Source organism: Notolabrus celidotus, chromosome 11, assembly GCF_009762535.1.
Source record: "Notolabrus celidotus isolate fNotCel1 chromosome 11, fNotCel1.pri, whole genome shotgun sequence".
In the NCBI taxonomy this organism is placed as follows: domain Eukaryota; kingdom Metazoa; phylum Chordata; class Actinopteri; order Labriformes; family Labridae; genus Notolabrus; species Notolabrus celidotus.
The window spans coordinates 26,476,412-26,499,280 of record NC_048282.1 but is presented as its reverse complement, the minus strand read 5'-3'; the positions used below and the strand labels follow the sequence as shown (position 1 = coordinate 26,499,280).

General features: G+C 40.0%; 1 protein-coding gene across 2 annotated transcripts in view; it reads right to left on the bottom strand.

The window, feature by feature from the left end:
• Positions 1-1,949: 1,949 nt before the first annotated feature.
• cacna2d3a (calcium channel, voltage-dependent, alpha 2/delta subunit 3a) overlaps positions 1,950-22,869 on the bottom strand; it is a 142,696-nt gene continuing 121,776 nt past the window's right edge. The window contains exons 26-36 of one of the 2 annotated variants that reach the window (XM_034696830.1): positions 20,354-20,415; positions 19,563-19,607; positions 19,404-19,466; positions 16,765-16,835; positions 14,548-14,623; positions 14,394-14,446; positions 12,886-12,941; positions 10,283-10,397; positions 4,102-4,214; positions 2,948-3,030; positions 1,950-2,831 (exon numbers count right to left, since the gene is read on the bottom strand). In XM_034696830.1, the coding sequence (XP_034552721.1) occupies positions 2,739-2,831; positions 2,948-3,030; positions 4,102-4,214; positions 10,283-10,397; positions 12,886-12,941; positions 14,394-14,446; positions 14,548-14,623; positions 16,765-16,835; positions 19,404-19,466; positions 19,563-19,607; positions 20,354-20,415 (830 nt within the window). In that variant the 3' untranslated portion in view covers positions 1,950-2,738. Of the gene's footprint in view, positions 2,832-2,947; positions 3,031-4,101; positions 4,215-8,706; positions 9,070-10,282; positions 10,398-12,885; positions 12,942-14,393; positions 14,447-14,547; positions 14,624-16,764; positions 16,836-19,403; positions 19,467-19,562; positions 19,608-20,353; positions 20,416-22,869 lie in introns of those variants that run through there. The other variant, XM_034696831.1, reaches the window with a different exon arrangement.

Sequence of the window (22,869 nt, the reverse complement as noted above, 5' to 3'; positions counted from 1 at the left end):
AGGAAAAAATCCAGGGGTTCCCAAACTTTTCAGCCCATGACCCCCAACATATACGTGCCAAAGACTCGGGGCCCCACTGTCATTCAAAGTGATTTCATGTGGCTTCATTTAGCACGTCTGCAAAAAGTGACGCTACCTACAGTACCCTACCTGCTGTCATGAATTGATCTACTGCCACTGATGCTTTTGATAATTAACTGTTCACTAACCCTAAACTTAGGAGTCATCTGGCAACAAAGAAAGGCGGAAAACTCATTACATTTTATATTTTCAAGGTTTTATTTCAAGTTTAGCTCCTATTTTTGTCCATATTTTTTACTAGAATGGGTAAAATGTACTTTTTTTTAGATAACTTACAAAAAAAAATTATTCTGGAAGACATCTCACGATCCCCCATTTGTGTCTCACGGCCCCAGAAGAGGGTCCCGACCCACACTTTGGGAACCCCTGCTTTAGACAATGAAAAATCTCCAGCTAAAACTCCTCACATAAAAACAGAAACCAAGTTTTAGAATTTTTTAATCTTTCCACTTCGGAACATTTGCGTGACACAAATTTGTGTTTCCAAAAACAACAAGAAAGTCTTCTAAGATGACATGCAGTTTTAGTCTTTTGATCTAGCGCATCTAAATAAATTAGAATATTGTGGAAAAGTGAAATACTAAGTTATTTAGGAAAGTGAAAATGTAATATTTTCCAGATTCATTAAACATAACTAATATATTTCAAGTTACCTTACTAATCTTGTGAATTAAATACACTTTTTTGTAACTTTTGAGATGGACCGTGTTTTTGTTTTCCCCCTTCATATTGTTTTTAAATGCGTTCAAAAGTATCCATTACTGTTTGACAGCCCTTTTCACCTGCACATCTATCATATAAGAGTAATGTGCAGTGGGATATTTGGAAAAGGCTGCCTTTTAGCATCTGCACGGGTAGTGTTTCCCCTGCTTGTGTGAAGGGAAAACAGCTTACAGAAAACAGAGATGAGCATTTATCACTCACATCACCCCCGAGGTGGAAACCAGGCTAGCTGGTGTGGCATTTTCCCAGAGAAAAGATTGCTTTCCTGGAGTCTTCCTTTTGTACACATATTGCATGCACTTTCCCATAAGTCATCTGGGAAACAGGAAGGAATCACAGACTGGATTGGATGCATGCGTGACCCAAAACAGCTTCACTCCCATTATGCAGTGATAAATGAGCCACCAGCAAGTCGGAGAGGCTGCTGAGCACAGAGAAAGGAAGAGCAGGAGAACTGGAAGTGATTAGAGTCAAACAGTGTTGCTCAAGGGACCAGATCAGTGAAACAGTAGAGAACAGATCAGACCCACAAGGACTGTGTGAATTACCTTATCAGAGGAGGAGGAAGTGGGGGTTTGTGGGACTGGTTAGCTGGAAGGTGAAGAAGGAGACAGCAAAAAGACTTGTTTGTTGTTGAGCACAAGGACCACAGCAAAGCGATCCCCTGCTAGCACTGACAGGCTTTCTGAAATCCTCTGTCATGTTTTACTTCTTGTTTTCATCTGCACACACACAAACATATGAGAATCCTATTCTTGCATGTACAAATGTGTTTGTTTGTCAGAAAATGTCAAAGCATAGTTTGTGTCAATTTCCTAAGCAAATGCAGATGTTTGTTGTGGTTGGCCTTTGATTCCAGTGTCAGGGTCTTTGTTGTCTCTCTTTGTGTGGGGGAGAGGCCTGCAGGGTAGGGGGCCTTCATGAATGACAGAAAAACAAAACACACACTCACACACACAAATGCATGCTTCTGCTTATGCACACATAAGCCTGCCACATCTTTGCTTATGTGAAGCCAAAAGTCAGCCAAACATAAGAGCAGGAACTTTCAAATCTGCCAAGAACAATAGAAGAGTCTATAGGGATGAGCACTTTTTCATTGTATTAAATCCATTGTTCTCCAGCAAGAGCCTTTAAACAACTGCTTTGATTTGCAACATCATTTTATTTCAAAAGTACACAAACAGGACCAATATTCTTCAATAAGGCAAAGCTCAAAAATTAACAACCACTCACATCAGAGGACTCAAAATCTCATAGTCACAGTTTATGGGTATCACTTGCAAATCATAAATAAAACTATTTTTTCTTCATTTATAGACATATTTCTTATCTCATCATGAAAAAAACATCATTAGACAAACATTTCTTTACAACCCTGGCCACATAGAATCATCTTCAGTGTTATTTTTTTATATCCTCAGAATCATTGTTGTCCATTAAGTAATCAGAGCGGGCCAGGGGGAGGTGCACCTGTCTCTCTCCACATGTTGGTGTTACGTGGCTCTTATGCCCAGTTCCAAGCCCCGCTACGGACCCCGGCCCTTAGCTGCTACCTGAAAGGACTGAACATAATGGTGTGAGTGTCACCTGTGCAGTTTATAAGCTACTATGTGCATTGTAAGTATTATTACTTCAGAACTTTGTCTCCGTACAAAAATCTCTCTGTGCAGCTTGTGTGGTATTGCTAAAGCACCTTAATGACGTTTACTTGATCAGCTATCCACTTTCAATCCTTTCAAATAAGTGCCTGGTAGGGGGAGGGGGGGGGGGGTTCCTCAGGGCGAGGGGCTTTGTAGGTGGTGAGTTGGAATTGGGCGCAATGTAAAAAGGGGCATGAGTATTTTCTTCTGTGGCATCGCTGCGATTCTTTTGCGTTCCGAGCCAAGCCGATCCAAGTCAAGTGCTGGATGGGGAGGCGTGGCCAGCTGTGGTCACCTGGGGATCAGCGCTAGGAGGACGCACAGCAGTGTTGCTGTGAGAGACGGGGAGAGACCTGTGGCTCCTCCGCACTCCATTGAGTTCTCCTAAAGGAGGGAAAAGACACAAGGACATGTGGAATATTTAATAACAGAATGTCAGATACAAGGGGGGATAAAGGAGTATGTATTTTGTGTGATCTCTGTGTGAGTCTGGCTGATACCTCCGGGTGAAAAGGGTGACAGCTATCCGGGCGCCTCCTGTCCTTTTGCATCTTCAACCTCTCACACTTGAGAGATTCATTATGTGCAGCTGAAGTTAAGGCAACAACAGACAACGTGTACCCACTGCAGGGTGTTTTCCTGCTGTCTTTGTTTATAATGGACAGGCATGCATACATTCAAGGAGCACTGTTGAAAGAGGTTCTTATGGAAGAAGTAATACTTTCAGCCAAAGCATGCAAGACAAAGAAAGTAGACCCAGAGCTTGTGTTTGATGAATTTTCTTTTGTCTCATAGCAACAGAAAAGCAGGCTTTATTCTACAGTAAGCACTCTGCAACAAAATAAACAGTGGCAGACATGTATATACAGCATGACTGGACTGTATAAAGTTTCAGGGGAACACACATTGCAGGAGTAACTCGCTCATGTATGTGGTGACGCGCTAAGCTCTTTTGAGTTTGACTGGAGTCTGAGCTGTGTGTCTGTTATTGATCAGTTTCCCATCACAGAGAGACTGTTGTGTAATGGAGTTCAAATACTTACACACATATACACACTCACATATGCACAATGCACCGAGGCAGATGTCTCATAGAGGGCTGTCTTGGAGCTTCGGCACAGAAGTGTCATCTATTTTATCCACTGAGGGGGGGAGAGAAGGCAAACAAACCTCCGCAAAAATTAAAACGCTCAATGCCTTTAACGTCTCAAAATATCAATAAACAAAGGCTAAAGCTATGTTATTGTGGCACATGAACTTATGAAGGAAGGAACTACATTTATCCACAAAAGAAAAACATTATAAGGTGATACTGTTATTCTTCTCAGTGGGGGGGCAACAGCCTGTGACACACCAGCTGTAAAGCACATTCAAGTTGCCCTCAAAACCCATTTTTTCACTCATTCTGTTTTTCATTTTCTCTGGAGTCGGTTTATTGCAAATTTCCACATCAATTTGAAATTTGAGCCGTGACAATTATTACTATTTTTGTGGCTTTTAATCCCGTTTTCGCAAAGCCCTGTGAAATGTAGCCCCCTTTATTGAATTCCAATTCACCCCGGTGCCAATTCCACTCATTCAGGCTTCAAAGAAAAAATTACACTCTTTTGCAAAGTCATAACCACTCCTCATGTCTTTGGCCAGTGAAGGATATACATGATTTCGATGGGGTCCATGGTGATTGGCTCAAACATGCCGCAGTCGCACTTGTTGTCTACCACCACCATGAAGAGATTACTGCTGGGGATCTGCTGGATCACAAAGGACCTGTCAATCACAGCACAGACAGCCAGAAAGAGATAAAAAAAAAAGATGAGGAAGGGAGAAGAGAGGAAGAGAGTTTTGTTGGCAAGCAGACAAGGTGCATGGGTATGATGTTAATTTCCATGTGTGTCAGAGGATCTGTGTTATGAGTGTTCACATTCTCCCCCATCATAGAGGAGATACTCTGGATGCATGTCAAGAAGACGACTTGACTCGCTGCCAGCTGTCAATAAACATAAAGAGACAGACTCACACTAACACACATACACACACAAAGATAAAACCACACACAAACTCCTCTGACTCACTCTTCTTCCTCATTCCTTTTCCTTCCTTCTCTTTCGTCTTTGTTATATACCATCCGAAGCAAGCGCCAATGAAGTGTTGCGAATATAAAACACTCCAAAGGGAGACAAATGGGAACCACACTTTTGTGCTCACAGCTTCCCATGACTGTGTTTTACTGGCCTGAGGGATCAGGGCCCGCCTTGGCCTCCTGGCCAGTGATTTATGAGCGCGGATAAGCTTTATGAAGAAGAGAGGTCGTAAAGATGATCTCTTCTTTCTGTCACCCTTTCTTTCTTTATCTCTTTCCTCCTCCCCTCCCCTCCCTCTCCTGCGCAGCAGCTGGGTGATTTACCAAGTTCACTGTGAGGCATTTATCAGACACATTTGAGGACTTGCACGAGCGACAGGGCGAACACACACACAAGCAGAGAAACTGTACACACACGCACTAAACTTTTATGAAGTAGAACAGGAGCTTAGACAAAGAAGGAGAGGCCTGATAGTTCAAAACAGACCAAGAAACTACAGGAACATCTCAATTCTTACTAATTCAATATTATGACCAATTTAATCTGACCACAAACTGCCTCCAATCCCTGAGTAGCACCGACCCACCGCACTCTAATACAGTTATCCCGCTGTGACCAACCATACCCCACCAAACCAGACCAGCAAATACACCAAGCCAGTTCCAATCAGGGTGAATTAGTATCCGCTGATGTTTAATAATCTGTGCTCACCCCTGCACAGCGCCATGCCGGCCCAGCTCAGCCCGCTGATAGAAAGCAGAGCAAGTGTTCTTGGAGCAAAGACTTAAACACATCCTGACAGCACAGCTGCTGGCCTTGAACATACCCGGTGCTGGGAAAGGGAGCACTACACCGCACATACATACATGCATACTTGGACACGAATACACAGACACAGATATTCATGCATTCTCCCTCTCTTGCAAAAAGGGCAAAGACTGTGCTTTCTTCTTGACGTGGCGTCCTGTTGCTGAGGCTTCAAGTGCTCGGCTCACCCACAGAGTGACTAACAAATGTATACAGAAGAAAACATGCAGTTGTTTCTCAGAGAAAAGATAGAAGAGGATAGAAGAAAGGGGAAGAGATCCACAAAGAGAGAAGATAGCACTAATAAAGAAGAAATTCAGCGCTAACTCAATGTTAATTGTTGGGATGAGACACAAAAAGGGAGCATGGTCTTCTGAAAGTCCTGTCACCAAACATCACAATCTGCAGCTGGAGCTTCTAAAAATTAATACAGCTTATCAGCACTGTTTTGAGATGAATTAAAAGCCTGACATATCAAGTGTCAGCTCTTTCCCTTTAGCTCATTTTAAGAGCTGAGATAATATGATCATATTTCAGAATTCATTACGCTTTGCTTTCAAGCAGATCAGCGGCAACATGTATCTATCTTTCATGGTTAAATCACTCTGTGCTCAGTTTCAGCTAAATGTAATATTTGTCTTGGTCCTGTCGTGAGTTTTCACGTTTTTCCAATGATTTAATCATTGCATAACTAACCATAACTGCACAATAACTGCACACACTGTATGGTTTTCAGAAGTATCTGTCATCACAGTTAGGAAATTTGACCAGTAATTACTGTGTATAATTTAACAATTACTAATTCACCGAGCTGAGATCGCTCCAGTTAAACCTCAACAAACACACTCGCGGGTTTTCAGTGTGATGCTGTCATTTTATTTCCATTTCTCTGTACTCCTGAGGAAAACAAGCAGCGTGATCCCAGGATGGTTTTTTGTAATGTTTTTGACACTTTTATGTGATTTCAGAGGAACTCTAGGAGAGATTTGATTTGTTGCAAATGCAGCTAAACACTTATGACAAAAGATACAGGGTGAGTAACAAGAGTCATGAGATGTTTCAGAATAAATAAAAAACATATGTCATCAAGCAAATAAATTGTGATTAAAAATGTCAAAGAGGGACTATTTGCTCGATCTAAAACTTCTCAGTGAGCACCAACTGGGACTTCAGCGTTGGATTAAATCAGGCAGAATGTCTGAGCCATGACCTCTACCAGTTTTCAACCAGTAAAATTATGGTGAAGACACTAACGTGATGGAAAACACATTTTTGTTTAACAACTTCTATTTTGGGTGAAAGGAGGAAGGAAGGAAATGACTGTTGCAACAGTTTTTCTCCATGATAGTTTTCCAGCTGTAGTTGAAATAGCGTCTATTCAAAAACCCATTTTCAACATGTTTAATTGTCATACAAAAAATCACAAACATGGCAGAAAAAAAGTAGTTTTAAACATTCCCCATCCCCGCCGTATATAAACGCACTTGGGCTATGAATCCAAAATTAAATTCAGCTTCAGTCATTGATTTTTTTCCCTTATTTTTTATTGTTTTGTGTAACCATAGTATTCAACTTATAATCCTTGTTAATGTGTGTGAACATGTGATGCACACACGTTAAACATACGCAGATTTCCTGGTGAAACATAGTCTTAAAAAATACTTTTAAAGAACAAAAATATATTTTTGTAGACATCTTTTTCAACAGAGCCAAGTGAGTATTTCTCTGTTGAAGCAACAACTGAAAAACGTTTTTTAACTTTCATTAGACATTGATTCCACATCCATGATTAGATCATATTTCACAGCAAAGTCTGTTTCGAGTTTACACTGAACTCGGTAGGTAAGCATACCCTCCTAGAGTCTTTAAAGATGATATCTATCACCTCTTTTGCAGAGTTTAAGATTTGGTCTGTGATTAATGTGTCTCATATTGTATCTGTTTTAATTGATCTTTTGTTTTGTGAATGATTATATGTGTTTGTTCTTGTTCTTGTCTTGTTCTTGTTTGACCTGCCCCCCATCCAGGACTTGTACCGGTCCCGGTCCCGGAAACAGGCAGGAAGTATCACCGCAGAACCCTCACACCCTAGACACAAATTTTTCAAACTCCTTCCCTCCGGCAGGCGCTACAAATCACTGTGCACCAAAACAACCCACCATAAGAAGAGTTTCTTCCCCCAGGCTGTCACTCTGATGAACACTAAACCATAACAGTGTCATACCTGTCGCCGTGAAATAAACATGGATCAATACTCTGTGTAGACTGTGTATAAAAATGTAAAACTACCTCTGCACTACTCACCACTGCACTATTATCATATGCCATGCCTATTTGTTGTTCTTGTTGTTCTTTTGTGTTTATAGTTGATTTTATTATTATTATATTTATATTTTTATTTGTATGCCTTATTCTCATGCCTTTGTACAAAGAGAGCACAGTCTACCAAGACAAATTCCTTGTGTTCAAGCATACCTGGCCAATAAAGCTGATTCTGATTCTCTGAAGTGCATGCGGTCTCGACAACCACAACAGCAATGAGGGAATTGAAATAGAGGCTGAATTGACTGTACAGGTGAGCAGGGTATCACAGTCGCCACCCAAAAACTTGTGTACGACCTGGACTATGTCTACATGTCCAAAGCTTGATCCGCAAGGCAACTGGACTGGTAGAAATTCTTGAAGACGTTTCACCCCTCCTCCGAATGGCAGAACTGAAGAAGCCTTTCGGAGGAGAGGTGAAACGTCTTCAAGAATTTCTACCAGTCTAGTTGATTTACGGATCAAGCTTTGGATTACCATGACCTGGATGACTGAGAACCTTCACAGACATATGTCTACATGCCAAACTGATACTCACTGCAGTCAGCTATCAGGTTCTGTAGAACTCTAGTTGTGCGTAAGCATAGAAGTTAAAAGGACATAGTATTTGCACATCACTGGAAAATACTCAAACAATAACACTACAATGAATAAAGTTAATGGAGATGAAAGACAAGATTATATTTTGAGACACTTTCATGTTAACATCAGATTTTCACCGCTTGAAAAATGATTTGAATTAGGTCTCTGATGTCTAAAAATGACCATGAAATCCCAGTTTGAACTCACTGGCAGAAATACGCACTAGGTTCAATAACATTCATTCAACTTACTTTAGAATTTTAAATTGCAAGCTGATTCGAACTTAAAGAACAGGTAATGTAATACATACAACTGCCAGATAATATAACTGATATTCAGATACAAATCTACTTTATTAAGTCCCTATGAAATATTCTAAAAGCCTGCTCCACACAGACCATGACACAATGCTTTCTGTTTTATTGCTGATGTCAAATGCTTTATTTTCTCAAATGCAATTTGATTGTGCAACTACATTTGAATCCTTTTAACAAGTTGTTTTCGAAGCATTCAATTTCAGCCTTATGCGTCGATGTAATAAGAGCAACTACTAAAACAGAACCTTTGTTTCTGGAATGCACATAGTAACCAATGCATTTCAGGCATCGCTAACAGATGAAAGCACGTCTATGTATGTGTCAGACTGCAGCTTTGAACGTCTTTCTTTCAGGACGCAGATCATCTGGGACGGTCCAGAGAAAGAAAAAGAGCATTTGGAGCTGGAAGATATACGACCGTAGTATTGTCGCTAATAGTCCCCTTGAAGACCTTCTGTGGTTAGAGACGTGACACACTCTTTGTCCTGGATCTCATGTTACAGTGGAGAGAGGCTGGCAGGGCATAAATGGAGATTAAATCATCCTATAGAGATCTTTTCAGGCGTTATACCATCTGTAAGATTTCATTGTTTCTAAGCTCTGTCACTTTGTCTCGACCATCAGGAGGCAATGGACAAACACAAATGATATCATGCACACATATAGTCATAATGCAGTAAAATGAGGTTTAACAGGACAGAGCTTAGGGTTTTATTTCCTGAAGCATAAAGCACACACACGTTTCCTGACGAAAATATGAGAGGAGGCTTCAGTCAGCCTGTAACGGGAAACAGATGTTTATCACCGATATGCTCTATTGCTAATATGCGCAATAAAATTCCACATACCCCAAATAAAAACTCTATTCTACTTTGTCAAATTCATAGAGCACTAAAAAAGATTTACTCAAAGGCATGTTGCTCGGAGCACGCAGCCCTGCCCACTAATCCCAGCTCTGGTGTCATCATCGGGGATGAGGCCATTCTTCTCTGAAGTGCGCGCTTCCGTTATGTGCATGTGTGCTGTTAGTGGGTGAGAAGAAGCTGTAACGAGTGTACATAGTTGTATGTGTGTATATTTGGGGTCTGACTCCATCCCTAACCGCATTTCCATCCTAACACCCAGGGCAGTGGTTACCCTGCTGACCTTGTGGCGCTGTATCGACAGCAGACACACCGGGAAAACAAACACACGCAGACACACAGGGAGGGTTCTGAGCTTCCCTGGCAGCTCCACAGCTGGGAGCAATGAAGGGCCCATCAGAGGGATACAGAGAACACCCCACAATTGCCTGACAGAAAAGCCCAAATTGTTAATGGGGACCACACTCATTTTCCCATTTTTAGAGGAAGCTTTTTTTTCCACCTCTCCCTCATTTAAATGCCTCGTATTTCAAACTGCCGCAGGACAGAGTGAGTGTCCGCTTGTGTTTGTGTGTGTGTGTGTATGTGTGGGTGTGTTTCTGATGGATTGCTGGGATAAAAGTGTTTCACCAGACAACAAATGATTTAAATGTGTTCCCTATTATGAGGCATTTAGCAGATAAAAATATCTCCTCATGGTGAGAGTTAACAGGATTAATCCTTTTTCATTGTGTGCCTTGTTTATGAAGTGCAGTAGCCATCTGATCTCAGAGGTGTTTCATTCAAACAGATACTTAGACAGTTTCTCCTGTGTCTTGTTGTGTGCTCATGGTTCTATCTATGTTTGTGTGTGTGTCTCATACTTGATGCATCCATCACAGTCCAGGTTGCCCGTGTTCTCTTTGATGGTTCTCTCAGAGATGAAGGCTGGGTACTCTGTGTCGCACGGGACCTGCATGGTGCGACCCATCCTCTGAGCTGTGGAGAGAGAAAGAGGGTGAAAAAGGCAAAAAAATGAGTGAGCAAGTCATGGAATGTTCATTTCGAACTCAAATATGTATTAAAAATAGCCATGCAAATTGATATGTAAGCAAACACACCACATCCTTGCAAATATACAAGTTTGAAATAAAGCAGCGATTCTCTTGTCCTGCTCTGAGACATTTCCAGTGTAAATCTGGGCCACCTTGTTGTAGGCAGCATTGCTTGAACTCTCCTGCCACCCAGAGGTTTGAGAAAAAACTACAAAATGAGAGAGAATCTACTCGAGTCAAAGCAGGCTTATTAACGCAGAAGCTTATATATTCTAATTAGCACAATAAATACAAAAATTGAATTCTTTTTCAGCTTTTTTGGCACATTTTCTCCCACACACAGATTCCTAAAGATGTCAGGTGATGTGTGGGGCTTCAATGTAGAAGTATTATTACTAGATCTCAGCAGAGCAATGTTACTGTGTGAAAAAAACGTGTGTATATATGGTTGTAAATATGCACACAACTATGTAACTTACATGTAAAAACGTCTGGGATTGGTTCAAGTTGAGAGACTGTGTAGATTGAGTTACGGGCTGCTAATTTGGGGTGTTTCAGCAGTGTGTCACAGGCCTGTGTCTCTATTGTACAAAGATAGAGAAAGTGCTGCTAAGACCTGAGGCCAGCCAGCTGTGAAATTGTCTCAAATGCTTGGCAAGCAACGATGCCCGGCTTCGCTTCGTTCTGGATAAGAGTGTGCAAGGAAAACATTTCATAGACTTTCATTTTGTGGTTCTTTCTCTCTCCCTCTCTTTCTGTCCTCTCTCTAAGCTCACAAATAAAATATTTTCATTTTGGTTTTGGTGAAAATTAATACCAAAATGTGATGCTGCTTAGTGAGGCTTTAATTGCAGATAGGCAAACAGTATTTGGGACTTAATAAGGTGCAAGGAGTCACAGCATGCAGAGCTTGGCTTTGAAAAAATATGAGAATGTGCGTCTATCTGTGGGAGAAAGTGAGACCGAAAAAGAAAGGAGAGACATGAACCGAGAGAAGGAGAGAAAGATAGATACAGTGGTTGAGAAAAAGAATGAGAAAGAGAGAGAGAGAGAGAGAGAGAGAGAGAGAGAGAGAGGCCTTTTTCTCCTGTTAGAAAGCGGATATTGCTTCCCACCACTACCAATATGACACACATCCCTAAAGATCATAAAACCATCAAGTATATAACCCCCTCTGGACACACAAGCAGATACACACAATACACTCACACACACATGCACACACTGGGGTCACTCGAGGCAATCTCATGTTCTGCCATTTTTACTTTTAGGTTTTGGATTATGTATCTTTATTCTGTTTTTCCAGCAGCGGTCACACTGACTCAGAGCGAGAGGAAGTGGAGGAGAGATGGTGAGGACAGAGAGGAGGTCAGTGCTGAGGACACTGCGTGTTTATTCTGTGTGTAAGAGGACGAAAAACAGACGCAGTATTGGTGTTTGCTTTGGTTTTTGGATTATTTATTTAGATGCAGAGATAAAAGCATCAAAATTGCATTTTATTTCTGTAATTTAGAATGATTTTTGTTGGACAGTAAAAAATGAAAACGAATGGTTTGATATGTTTTGTCTTCTCTGTGAGAAATACAAGTTTAACACACAAATATGATTTACAAGAATTGCTTTTTTAAACATATTTATTGTGAAGTGTAAGCCTTGAGGTGAGACTTATTCATTCAAAAACAACTGAAGAAATATTTGGTGTTTGGGAACTAGAATGTCCTTGAGAACCGGTCAAAATAACTCATGTCCACAAATGATGCAATTCTTATAAAAAACTTGTAAGTTTCCAAGTGAAAAAGACTAAGCTGGGTTTTTTTGGTTGGTTTTGGTGTTTTTTCCTGCTTGAGTTTGTAAAGTTTGTACTTCAAAAAAGAATGTTGTTTTTTTCCGAAAGAAACAAAATATTCTTGTATTAAATGTGACACTTCAGATCATGAATATAAAATGTAATGAAATGACTGAGATCCACATAAAATGATATACAAGTCTGTAAAGGCAGCTGCTGTGGAGGTTAAAAAGTAGATTCCCAAGATGCTTCTAATTCTGACAAAGCGCATCAAACTTGTACAAATATGTACATTAATTTTGTTACATGCAGTGCTCATAATAGCTACGTGTTTTTGTCAAGATGCATTGTAATTATTGGTGGTTGATTACTGTTGAGGATCTGAATTATTCATCACTTAAGCATCCCGACAGAAAGTCTTCTTCTCAACTTCGGCAGACATTAAAATAACACAGGCGAGCCGTTTAAGCAGCTTTTACACTAAATACCAAACAGTCTTGTGTGCATGCAAAAAAGACTTGTGAAAAATTATATTTTTTTTCTATTTTAAAAACACAATATGGGCTGTATTGTGATTGTAAAATATTTATATACTTACTTGAGCATGTGTTTGTGACAAGCAGGCCACAGACAAGTGTGTCCTTACCTTTAGCTGTGAGGTCAGAGTACCACCAGCTGTACAAGTTAAACTCCACCAGGAATCTAAATATGAAGAAGAAGACGCTTAGTCATAACAACGCACTCTGTCACGCTTATACAACACAAACTTCAACACTCTCCACTGCATTCCAACCATTTTTCCACACAGGATAAAAGTTTCTCAAGAGCCACAGTTGGGCAAACTGTTTATTTACACAACAGATGATTGACTTAGCTTCAAAAGGTACCATGGCACAGATAGGAATCTTTGCTTACTGGCAGGTATCCTAGTCACAGTTTCGTCTTATTTATTTGCGTCTTATGCCGCAGAGTATTTCAAGCGAATAAATCATGGAAATCTCTCCAGAATGCACAGTTAAATATTTACAAAGACTTTGCAAGCTGGGGCAGAATCTGACTCTTTTCATATGAGTGAAGTGGTAAATCATCTCCAAACTTTTCCTCCTCTTCAGTTTTTGGTTAGTCAGTCATGCTTGTAAAAGTATCACTTTGTAAAACAGGTTGTGTGGTTTGTTAATCTCGTAATAAAAATGTGATTTTACAGGTGATTTGGTCGAATGCTTTCTTTTAGTTCTGAATGAACACAGGTGTTAAAAAAATGCTCACTGTGATACTGAATTTCTAAGGTCCAATTTGGGAAATAACTCAACGCAAAATAAGATTTGATCTGAGAAAAATAATAATTTTACAGAATGTTCTTAATATACAAAATGTAAAAGAAATCCTGGATGTACCGAAAATATGGTTTTAAAGTTGGTATTCCCAATTTCTAATAATAATAATAATAATACATTTTATTTATATAGCACCTTTTAAAAACATGTTTACAAAGTGCTTTAAAGAGTGCAAGACATAGCGAGTGAAAACACTAAAATACATAATAAAGGTAAGGAGAGCTAAAATTAGTTAAGTAAAATCAATACTAAAAAAACATGCAGAAATTAAACAGTCAGTGATGAGTTAAGAAATAAAAGCACGTTTAAAAAAGTGTGTTTTTAAAAGAGATTTAAAAGAGGACAAGGATGTGGCTTGCCTGATTTTGTAGGACGCTAAATGATAAGTGCAGTTTTTGTTAACTTAGAAATTCTCAAGTAAAGCATCAATCTAAAACAAAAAACATAAACAAGATGTGCAATACCTCGAGGCGGAAAAAAACTGACAGTCTTTAAAATTAGCTCTGACAACTCAGTGTTCCCATGATGCACCATGGCGACAACAGACCACCCAGACAGATTCTAAAACCACAACTTGGCATCACAGGAAACATCAGGTCGCCATTACTGCTCATGATCACTGACGATCAGAACAGCATGCATGTGGAGACACTCGTAAACAAACATACAGCTTACATATAGTCACAATCACAACCTCAGAGGCCACCATACGAGTCAACAAACGCACATGTATGAAGGGAGCGTGTTCATTTATGAAGAGATAGAAGACACTCACACACACCGGCACACACACCGGCACACACAAACACACAAGTCTTACATGACGAGCTCAGTCAGGAGCCACTTCATGGCTGAGAAGACCGCAAAGTAGGGCTAGAAAAGAGAAACAAGGAGAGAAAAAATAGAATTTAGACGCTGCAAAAACACAAGATGTAGTCAGAAATCAGCATGTGAGGAAAAAATGCAGTACTCACATCCAACAGTGTGTGTCCACTGTCACTACTCTCAGAGTAAACCCAGCACAGAGCCTGGTAGTCATACAGAGTGACCCTGGGTAGATAAAGATAGAAACGCGAGTACAGAGGGTGAGACACACAGATCAGAAATAGAGATAAAAGGAGGTAAAGGTAGACAGACTGCTTTATATCGATTTAACTTCTCAAAGGTAATACACTTGACAGGCAGATATAGCCTAGATAAGGTGATACAAGCCTTGATTCACACTTTATCTCTACTATTACATGCCTGCGGGGACTGCTCCACAGCTGTGTGGGAGCAGGAAGGAAAGATCCCACCTCTGCTTTAACCGCCGCTTTACCTGCGGATAATATATTGGATGGATGTGGCGAGAACGGGAAAAGGAAAGCAAGTGAAAGCCGAGAGCTTCCCCAGAGGTTCCTCAAAGCGATGTAGGAAGGTGGGTGTGTGTGTGAGTGTAGATGATTTGGGGATATTGGAGGGGATATCGGAGGATTTAAGGGCTTAGCAGACCCTGAGGGTGTGAGGTCTGGCTCTGTCTGGGTGAGGTTATTGAAGGGGTTCCTAATACACACGTACACCCACACACACGTCTACACACTGGACACTCTTTCACATAGCCTGTGGACAAGTTCCCTTTATACTTGACAATACTTTGTGTGTGTGTGTGTGTGTGTGTGTGTGTGTGTGTGTGTGTGTGTGTGTGTGTGTGTGTGTGTGTGTGTGTGTGTGTGTGTGTGTGTGTGTGTCGTGTGAGTGGGTTCAGACTATCCGCAGCCCTGGGCGGTGTTCAAACCTCTGTCACAGCAACGGTGACACACAGCTCCAAAACACACCGACAGGAACCAATTAGTGCTAAGCCGAGCCAAGTAATGGTGTTAGCAGCAAACTTAGACCAATGTAATATTTGTGTGTGTGTGAGTGTGTGTGTTTTTGTGTGTGTGTGCTTGGTGTGCGCGTGTGTTTGCACAGATGTGTGATTACTGAAAACACGTCTGGGTGTGTGAGTGAGCCCTTCATTTGCTGTTTTCATGGGAGCATAACATCACATTCAGCCCCTTTTTATTGATTCCCCTCTCTATTGCTCGTTTTAAAAGATGGATAATCCAAAAAAAAAACACAGAATAATTTGTCTGCATTTGTCTTCATCTGCGGCCTCAACGCTGACTCATAAATTCGAGCTGGCAGCCTGTTTGGACTTTAAGTGCTGCAGTTTAAAAAAAACTCCTTTAATGATTTTTAATCATGACACAAAAAAACTATGCTGTAACTACGCGCATTAATTCTCCACAGATGGCACTGCGCTACGACAGATCGCACTGGATTCATTAGAGTTAAGATCGAGAAGCCCTATTACTTCACTGACACAAGAAATATTATTCATTCATCATGTGTCGCGCTTAATTTGAAATAATCCCCCATCATCCTACTTTAAAGACAGTGAAAGCACTTGAAGGCCTCTTTGTTTTTATGAGTGGAACTGTAAAACATAAGCTGTCAGATTTTTGAGGTTCATCCCTATGATAAACAGGCGTGGTTGTCTACTTGTGCTATGATTTGTCACCACGATTTTTATGCACTGAGACATTGGCCTAAAAATCTCTTCAACCACATCCCAATGGCAGAGAGGAATGCTGGGTAAGGTCCTGATACAGTCTTGGAAATGTGGTTGTGAGTCAATACGCAGTTAAATGAAAAACTGTGCAATACGTTTTTGAGAGACAAATGTTTCATCGTACAGTTTTGACTCCCCAGTGAAACTTCAATATGTGTCAGCGTGTCTGTGTTTCTGCTCACCCGAGGAAAAGTTATCCTCCTGGGTTAAATTTCCAAATTAATCGCAGAAAGATGCCACCCACTGCTCCTGGCCTTTTCCACGAGGCACAGCTCTACGACAAGCAGCATATGCCTGAGTATGTCTACATGTGTGTGTGACTTCGAGTTCCTCCTAATGCCTTCATTTCAGGAGAAAGATTTGCTGTAATCCCCAAATGGGGAACTCTACTGAGCGAGGGGTCGGAGTTCAGCGCTGAATAGCTCAACACGATTGGCCGAGTTAAGAGCTGTCATCACACTCGGAGACGTGTTCTCATTCTGCGGCCCTGCTTGATGATATGCACATACATTTACACACATACTGTACACTTACAAGCACTTGTGCTGGCATGAAGAATCACACACACACTATACACACATGCAGTTTGAAATCTTACCTCTTGAACGAGCCCATCTGCAGAAGCTTACTCATTACAGGTCCCTCTGCTTCTCCGAAAAACTTCCCCGTCTGAGAGAGAAGTGAAATAGACTTTATTTGATGAAACAAGATATGAAAATGCACATTTAGTCGTCACATCTAGTAAAACCTTTGTTTTTATAATGTTAAAAGCTTGACATTTGCTGAGTCCAGATCAGATTGGATGAGAGGCACCATCACTTACAAAACCCTAAAGCATAAGGCCTCATGTGTTTCCAAGCATTGCTAGGTTGTTTTGGGAGTCCTTGCTTAGATTTTACCAGGTGGACAAAATAAAAAAGAGGAAGAAGAAAGTAACAATTCAACACAATGACTACCTTTTAAGGGACATAAGGATGAAATCTTCACATATGACCCACTACGTTTTGTATGATTGGAAGGATGACACATAGGCAGGGCTGGAGACATTAAATATGATTGGCTACCACATTGTCCACTCTGCAATCCTAAACAATGAGTTGACATTTGCCTTGTCAAAGCAGCACTTCTATAGAAATCAACTATTTGTGGTGTGTTCAACTGCATGCTGCATTTCAATGTTGAACTGTTTTATTTTTTGTACTTTAAATGATGTCATTGCTTTTTTTGGGGGGGTCTGGGATGTTGCCACTCTGTTAAGCTACCTTTCAAAGTTAAACATTAAATGCATGAATACAACATTTTTTAAATTGTTTTACACTAGAAGTAAAAGTAGATGAGATTATTGGAGATAACCATCCCAAGTTTACGGTAAGCTCCTAATGTTTACCACATCGGCCACCCTTGTCAAAAGAGTCTGGCTGCGCCCGTGCACATAGGAGGCAGTTCCTAAATTGTGTGAATGTGCTGACCTGGGTAGACCAACTCAAGACCCCTCGTAAAATTATAAGTTTTTAGGAATCTCATGTGTCTGTCTGTATGCCTGTCCTCTCCCTCTCTAGCACTTTCTCTACCAAACAAGTCATGGCAGTAGGCTGTCCACCAAAGAGTGTGGTTCTACTCAGGGTTTCTGCCTGTTGAAGTGTGGGTTTTCTCACCACGTTCGCCCAGTGCTTGCTAATACAGGATTATTATTATTAGGCTCAGAGGTAAGACTAGTTTTAAAAGTAGAAAGCTATTAAACACAGAGACATTCGAAAACTGTTTTTCTGCATTAGTCTATTTTGGTCTATTTGTTGTTTGTTAGTTTGTATGTTCTTGGCATTCTCCCAAAAAGACAGTTACTTTGACATTTATCCCTGCTTTTCGTACAGATATATCTAAAAATGAATCACAGATATCTAAAACTTGTTGACAGTGTCTCAGCAAACCACGAGAATGTTTGGAATTTTGTTGGAATCATTTGTTATTTGTCTTGTCCCAGAACAATAAATCAAACACACCCTTTCATTGGTACTGTGTTTGGGAAATAAAGACAGACACGCAAGCACAGTTGCGTCCCAGTGAGCAGAGTTATTGTCACCTCACTCCCAGCATGTCGAAGTTTCTATTTGTGCTGTTGGAATAAAACAGAACGTCATGAATCATCAAAACTTATTCTCTTACCTATTTTACCTGGGAGATTTTGCAACAAACATATGCCTGCCAAAACCCCACAGCACTTGATATCAGTCAGCTGCAGCATGCTGATGGTAGTTCATGGTCTAGTTAACCAGCAGCACTGAAAGGCAGCTGGGCTCCATACAGCACAGATCAAAACACAGCATGGACGGTTCAGAAGCAAGTTGGGTTGACTTGGAAGCAAGTAATTATTAATAAAGTGTGAAGTGTGGTTTCAGATGTCATAACTTAGGCAGATGTGCTTTCTTACCAAAGTGCAAACATGACTGTTTTTGAATATGGGTTTTGGCAGGCAGTAGTTTTGCACTCTTTCATCATGTATCACAAACTAAATCTTTCAGTGGTACCAGACTGTACCGGCCTACTTTCACCCCTGGCTAGGTCAAAATAAATAATCTTGCTCTTTATTTACAACGTTGTGATATAACTGTTGTTCTGCTTTGTAGATAAAAATTTAATCAGTTATGAACATTATCTGGTCACTTGATGAATGTTGCACTATAAAGCAGAACTTAAGATGACAAAAACCTGACAAAAAACCTTATCAAATGGAAATCGGGCACCAACCAGTGAGAGGCACGTGAAAAGAACATGCAGGGCGAGGGAAGGGCAGTGACAGCCAGCGGACTGACTCCTTAGATGAGCCAAAGCTGGAGTGACAGCATGTCTGGTGACAGCTAAGCAGAGGGTATATGCTAGGACAGCAGCATGTCTCATTGTACTCAGTCCAAACAGTATTCATGAGACACAGGAGACTATTATATAATAGGAAGACCAATGTATGTGCTAGATATGGTATGTCATTTCTATCTTGACTTCATATAAATTGTAAACACACACTTGGCATAAAAACAGCTGTGTTTCCTAATGTATCCCGAGGATGCTGGTATTAAGCTTGAAGGCAAGGCTCAAGATTTCAATTTTCTGCTTGTTTTCTGCTTGCATCGATGTGTTGATTTTAAGTATAACCACTTAAGAAGAATGCAGCCTTTTCACTGGTTTTAACTATTTCCTGGCTTTAGAGTTACATATGCCTCTCTTTGCCATTGGATGTCCTACCAGAGTATAGTCCTCTGCCACCAGAATAAAGCCGTTGTTGTCGATAAGGTAGCAGTTGATGTTCTGTCAAATAGAAAATAAAGTGTTAAAGCAGTTTTAAAAAGTAAGACTAACAAAATGATGTAATAGTATATAATGAGAATATAAATGCTGACTGACCTCGTCGTCACAGCTTATGGAGCATTTTCCATCTAAGGCTGCACACTGAGAAAAAAAGAACATGTTTTGTTTCTTAATTCATTTTTCTTAAGTCATTTTTTTGTTTTGATTTTCTGACTCTCTATAATTGAGCTTTATATATGTTTAGATGAAAAGTGCTATACTGTATATAATGTTAGGTTGACTTAAGTGACTTGTAGGTGTCTAAATCTATTAGGATGAAAAGGTGAAAAGGAAGATTTTTTTTTTCTAAATATAATATTTCTAAAATAATATATATATTTTTAAAATAAAAAATAAATAGATAAATAAGAAGGTAAGTAAGTAAGTGAGTGAATCATTGAATAAATAAATAAATAAATAAATAAATAAATAAATACGTAAATACGTAAGTAAGTAAGTAAGAAACTAAGACAGTAGGTAAGTAAATAAATAAATAAATAAATAAGTAAGCAAATAAGAAGGTAAGTAAGTAAGTGAATAAATAAATAAATAAATAAATAAATAAATAAATAAATAAATAAGAAACTAGGACAGTAAGTAAGAAAATAAATGAATAAATGTGATTGGAAATTATCTTTTCACTTTTTAAAATATTAAAGAGATCAAATGCAAATTCATAAAGTCATCCTAATTCAGTGGTTGCTCAATAAAAAAAGTTTGCTGCATAATTATAACTAAAATTCATAAGGTTAGAAAATATTTTAGAATTAGAAAAAAAGTAAGGACAGACTTTACAGATACTAGAATTTGTCTTTTTATACCTCATACATGTGTTTGTGCATACACACCTGTCTGCTGGCTGTCCAGAACTTCTTCTGAAAGAACTCCAGTTTCATCTGGATGCCCACAGCTGAAAAAAACACAACACAGTCACTTAGACAGGGCAACAAAACATACAGTAGGTTCTCTGTTTTTAAGTGCAAGTGAGGTCTTTATAAGTTTTGTTATTAATCCTAACACATACAGTTACATCACAGAAAACTCCTGCCAAACAAATGGTCAAAAGGGGCGATCACACCCTCCATCATATATATGTGTCCGTTTTATTATAGAGGGCTTATGGCTTTGATGTTATACTGTACTCTCTGCTCTCATACAGTTGTTGTTAACCACAGAATGTAGTTTCACACGATTCTAAAGCAAACCTCTTTCCCTGTACCCCCATGAAATCCATCCATTCCTCAGTCTGCCTCCCTGTTGTTTTCCCAGCAGCCATTTCCAGGCCGTACACAGAGCCTCTCTTACGTCTATAAGCCTCATCACAGCAGGTCCTTAAATGCACGGATCTGAGGATCTGACCAGAATTCCGTGCCTGGAAAAATCCCAGTCCCTGACATTCAACGTGTCAGCTTTTTCAGAGTCAGCTGAGGAAAGATTGACACATTCACCACAGGCTCTAGCACCAAGGGCTCCTCTGCTCCTCATTCTTCCTCCACTCTAACCACCACTACTAAGATAAAGAGGGCCCTAGCTTTGTCTCTGTGGGGGTTTGCTATGATTTTTGGGGTCTGTAAATCTCCCTGGGAGCAAAACTACCAGCTTCATCGAAAATGCAGACGCCTCAGGTACTGAATGCAAGAGAGAAGGGCTTTGGGGTGGATTTAATAAAAGAGAAATTAAACTACAGTAAGGATGATATACTGTTGGGACTAAGTAGATTTTTTCAACTTAACGTATTAGGCCAGTTATGAGATAAAAAAAAATACAGTGAGTGCAATAAAAACAATCTAATGTTGTGTTTACATCAAATGTTTGAAGGTATTTTTACATTTAAGGAAGGGAAATTCAAAGAGACAGAAGAAAAAGTGTTCAGAAATCACACTGTTATAAGCACCCGAGGGACAGAACTTCACAGAAGCAAGTGATGGAGCTGTATGCATGCAAAACAAAAGGTGTGCCAGTGCATTGGGAAAAAACTGCCTCCAGACTGCAACAAAACAAAGTTGATAACAATGAAAGTCATAGATTTTATCACGCTCCATGACAAAGCCTGTTTTTGAAGCTGAAAATGTGATGCCTCGACTATAAAAAGAGAATCTCGGTTCTGGCTCCACACAGTGCCAAGTATGGAGCCAGACATTTCCCAAATGGATGCTTCACAGCTGAACAAGAAAATATCGGCTCCAAAAATAGATTTGTTCATTCATGGTGTTTGGACTGAATATTCAAAAAAATATGCATCATGCATTTGAGAGTGGAAATCTTGTTATTCTTCAGTACATGGCAGCTGGTAACAGATTTGATCAGATTTGTATCTGCAGTTCAATAATTTGTTATTGGTTATTGGTATAAAAAAGTAGTTGTCTCCCAGGTTCCTCTGAGTTGTGCCTTAGACGGCCTGCTGCTGTGGACTTCCCAGACCCCAGCCGCAACAACTACTACTACTTCCTCGCTGACTCTCTCTCTTATTCTCCTCTATCCCTCTTTCCAACCCCAACTTGGTCGAGGCAGATGTCTGCCTAACATGAGTCTGGTTCTGCTCGAGGTACCTGCCTGTTAAAAGGAAGTTTTTCCTTGCCGCTGTAACTTGCTAAATACTGCACGGTGCAGTGCTAATGGTGGATTGAGATGAGATAAGATTGATTCCTGTCAGTAAGAGGGGACTGGATCTGATTCGGTCTTGATGTTGGGCCTTTGTTAATAATTCAACATGGAGTACGGTCTAGACCTGCTATGTTTGTAAAAGTGTCTTGAGATAACCTTTGTTGTGATATGGCGCTGTACAAATAAAGATTGATTGGTTGATTGATTGATTGATTGATAGATAGATAGATAGATAGATAGATAGATAGATAGATAGATAGATAGATAGATAGATAGATAGATAGATAGATAGATAGATAGATAGATAGATAGATAGATAGATAGATAGATAGATAGATAGAAGCCATCTTTCATTGCAACAATTATTGTTATTTTGAAAAATGTTGATTTTATGTGAAAATACTGAAGACCATGCATACATGGACCCAAACAGTTCATTGTACTGGCAGTATACTGCAGTGATTCTCGAATTTGGGGCCCCGGGTTATGATGAGGGGAGCCAGGCTTGATAAAAACAGTGTGCACAGTTCTGCGCCGCTAGCAAAGCATAGATAACTTTTGTGAAGGCTAGCAATGATTGACACCAAACGTTACAACTACCAAAAGCAATGACAGGAAATTGAGACCAGTCATACCTCACCCAGGCTTGATCTGCAACAAGCAGTTTGTGTACCCACCGTAGTTTTAGCGTCACTTTCACTTGCTCCTTTCCAAAATCGGCATGTGACTTTTTCAGTTCAATGTCACACTATAAGGTTGC